A 3,801-nucleotide genomic window follows, 5' to 3' on the forward strand; every position below is an offset into this window, starting at 1 on the left:
GAGCTAAGGGGCAACTTTATTCACACTGAGGATGGTACCAGTATGGAATGAGCTACCAAAGGAAGTGCTGGAGGCTAGTACAACTGCAACATTTAAAATATGTCTGGATAGATATACGAATAGGAAGGGTTTGGAGGGATATGTGCTGGGTGCTGGCAGGTGGAACTAGTTTGGGTGGGATATCTGGTCAGCATGTACCAGTTAGACAGAATGTTCAGTTTCCGTGCTGTACAACTCTATGACTCTCTGACGTCCCCTTCCAGCTGACTGTTCCTGAAGTTCTCATTCTGTCTCTCTTTCTCTCTCCCCGTCTCTATCTATTGGGGCATCGAGGAGGGCATCAGTCAAAGGACACTAACATGAAGCTACAGTGAGTTATCAAGAAGGCTAGTGGCATTCTGTGATTCATTGCAGGAGGATTTGTACAAAAATAAGTAACAATGTTCTGCTCTCTTCACATTACCCTGCGTCTCTCTTTAAACCTCTCGCTAATCGCAGAGTTTATTACAACACTGGGACAGGGAAATAAAGTAAATCAACATTGACGTTCCAATGCAAACTGTTGAAATGTGAATTGTTGTCTTTTACGATGTGTCCAATATAATGGGCATTGTTCTAAGTAACTCGTCTCAAACTTGGCCCACTGACATTGCACAGAAAATGTTTCACCCAAAGTCCGCCCCTTAACTCACACTCTGACTTTACCCCTTTCAGTTTCCTCCGAGCAGGTAAGCACCGGGCGTTTGATTCTGGGAGAGGACATTTTGCCTTCCAATCTTCACCTGCAAATCGTACCCATTGGAGATAATCAGAACTTCTGCTTAATTACTGGGCAAGCACCACCGAGGACGATCGACAGACATTTTCTGTTTGCCGACATGTGCGTCCCTGCATATCTTTCACGCTCTTGCCAATGTAGAAAGAATTGATCAAGTTTTTTTTTCATACTTTTCAGATTATTCTGTGTTTTCCCTACAGTACGGTTAAAGGGTGCTGACAAATCTCAAAATGTGGACACTCTGCCTGTTCCTGTTGGTGCTGCTCACAATCCCCGTGTCAGATGCGGCTGTACTGGATAACCATGCCTTGACTGGCATTGTCAATCGGTAAGTGTCAGTGAAACAGATCTTACCTGACCATCTCTGTAAGCTGGGGGCTGTGCTCAATCTGAGGTCAAGTCAGAGCCTGGTTGCCTGGAGAAGGCTGGTAAGAAATGGTGAGGGCACGGCAGGTATAGGCAGTGCTCTGGAGCTGTGGGAAATAAGTCTGAACCCATTAACTAGGACTCTCAGTACTCCCAGAGGAAGGAACCTCCAGGGAAACTATTACGAGATTTCCCGGGGTCATATCTCTAACTGTGAAATCGATAGCACCCGCTGACCCCGAAATAAAGGACAGAGTGAAATACATCGGAGTGAGCTTTGAAGCGAAAGTCCAAACCCCCCGCACAGGCAACATTTTAATGTTTACTGAATCATCTCACTCACCTCTCAGTTTCCCTTTGTCGCCCTCTGCCTCCTTTGCTATTGTTCCCATTTCCTGTCAGTCTGCAAGTCTTTTATTCTGTTTGTGTCTGTATGCCCCAAACATTTTTCCGGTTAACAATTCTCCCAGGATTCTCCCTACCTCCAGCTCCCACTGATTGCACCTATAGCTCTCATTCTCTCTCTCTCTCTTTCTCTCTCCCCGTCTCTATTTATTTCTAACCATCCCGTGTATCATGCGGCATCAAGTAGTGCATCAGTCAAAGTAACTTAAAATGAATTTAGAGCGAATTATCAAGAAGGCTTGTGGCATCCTCTGATTCATTGCAGGAGGATTTGTACAAAAATAAGTAACATTGTTCTGCTCGCTGTCAATTACCCTGATTCTCTCTTTAATCCCAGAATTTACCTCAACAGTGGGACAGGGATATAAAGTAAATCAACATTGACCTTCCCATGCAAGAACTTGAAATGTGAATTGCAGGGTTTCACGTTTTCTTTAATATGATGAGCATTGTTCCAAGTAACACATCTCAAACTGGTCGCACTGACACTGCAAACAGAATGTTTTACCCAAAGACTGTTCCTTGATTGATATCCTGACTTTACCTCTTTCAGTTTCTGCACAGAAGCTGGGCACCAGGTGACCTATTATAGGAGAAAATACTTTGCCTTCCAGTTGGCTTTAACTGCTTCCCAAAACAGAAAGACCAACAGACATGTAGACTTGAACCCCGGCAGACCAATACATCCTGTCATTACCTACGATGTGAACGTATTCTTGAACTACCCAGGTGGAAATTACCTCGCTGTCTTTCCGAACAGCGGCAGTCGTTGCCCAGAAAGTAAATTGCTGAACCCCACACAGATCAACGGGAACCGCACAGCGGCTCAGCTTTTACAAACTCTGCTGAATAACAGAACCCAGCACAATAACCAGCCAGTGGGCTGTATCATTCTCTACACCACCTACAGCCCATGTCTCGATCACTGTTTCAGTAACAGGGGGAATTGTGAAATCATCCCTGCCTTGCAAAGTTCCCCATTTCGGGACATATGGACTGAACCAGTCATTCACAAGTATTTTGTCTTCAGCAAAATATTTGCACATGATGCAAATCAGAGCCGACACCAGGGAATCCGGGAAAAGCTGGCTGCAGTGGAGAATACCGCGTTTCATGTCAGAAGGTGCAATGGAAAAGGCCTATTCATATGTAGAGAATGCTCCGCACCAGAATACTGCATTGAACAGGCTCCAAGAATTGATTTAACATAATAAGGGATCTGGGAATTTCTGTAAAGGGGTGCCATGCCTGTTCAAATGCATCTATCACATTTCAAATCAGTATAATAATCTGAATTTACTAACTTACACTGAAATCCTTTCTGCTTGTCATTCAATGAATCAGACCAGATGTGATCAGAGATAAAAAGTCAAATATCCACTCAATAAATTCAAGAAACCCTCACAGTCAAAATCAATTGCATTCACAATGTCTTTTTCCTGTCCATCAACACATCTGCAAACTCTGGCCCCAGGTTTTCAGTGTCAGTCTTATTCTAAGCAGTCTTATTCCTGATGAAGGGCTCCTGCCCGAAACGTCCATTTTCCTTCACCTTGGATGCTGCCTGACCTGCTCTAATCTTGATTCGAATCTCCAGCATCTGCAGTCCTCATTTTCGCCTTATTGAAACCCTGCTGATCACTGCAGACAGAGATGCTTGACAACAATACTTGAAAGGGATCAGAATCCATTTCCCAGGGTGTTGCCAGGGTTACGAGGTTTGATCGATAGGGAGAGGCTGAATAGACTGTACTCCATGTGATCTAACCTAGCGAGCCAGCCTACCATGAGGAGCCCTGTCGAAATCCTAACGGAAATTCATCTGGTCCCCATCCATCCATCCATTAAAATACATTTGAATGGGTACATGGATATGAATGGTTTTAACGAATATTGGCCAAATGCTGGAAATGGTGCTAGATTTTTTTAGGATATCTGCTCGGCTGTTTCAATGCCGTATATCTCTATAACTCTCGAACTGTGACTCTAATACGAAGGTTATGAAGTAACATTCAAACCCAGTGGTGGAGTTGGATGTGAAATACTTGCACTGAAGCTGGTGTCCTTCTTCAAGTCCCCCTTTATTTACACATTAGGAGCCCTTCCCTTTATCACTGTCTCATTCAGAGACCACATCTCTGACACTGACCCTTCTTATCTGTCAGCCAGATAAACAGCCCCAATCAGCGAACTCATATTCTATGAGATCCAGCTGGCTGTCCTGGTCTCAACGGCTGCAGTATGTCCCCTGG

General features: G+C 44.3%; 1 protein-coding gene across 1 annotated transcript; it reads left to right on the forward strand.

Moving 5' to 3' along the window:
• The first annotated feature begins 966 nt into the window (after positions 1 to 966).
• Positions 967 to 2,760, forward strand: LOC148142425 (uncharacterized). The gene is made up of 2 exons (XM_087976620.1): positions 967 to 1,106; positions 2,103 to 2,760. Exons 1-2 carry the CDS (start codon positions 1,009 to 1,011, stop codon positions 2,758 to 2,760), a joined length of 756 nt encoding a protein of 251 aa, XP_087832746.1. The 5' UTR covers positions 967 to 1,008.
• Positions 2,761 to 3,801: the final 1,041 nt, after the last annotated feature.

The sequence above is a fragment of the Chiloscyllium plagiosum genome, unplaced genomic scaffold, assembly GCF_037043375.1.
Source record: "Chiloscyllium plagiosum isolate Xiang-an unplaced genomic scaffold, Cpla_swu_hap1 HiC_scaffold_29, whole genome shotgun sequence".
NCBI lineage: Eukaryota > Metazoa > Chordata > Chondrichthyes > Orectolobiformes > Hemiscylliidae > Chiloscyllium > Chiloscyllium plagiosum.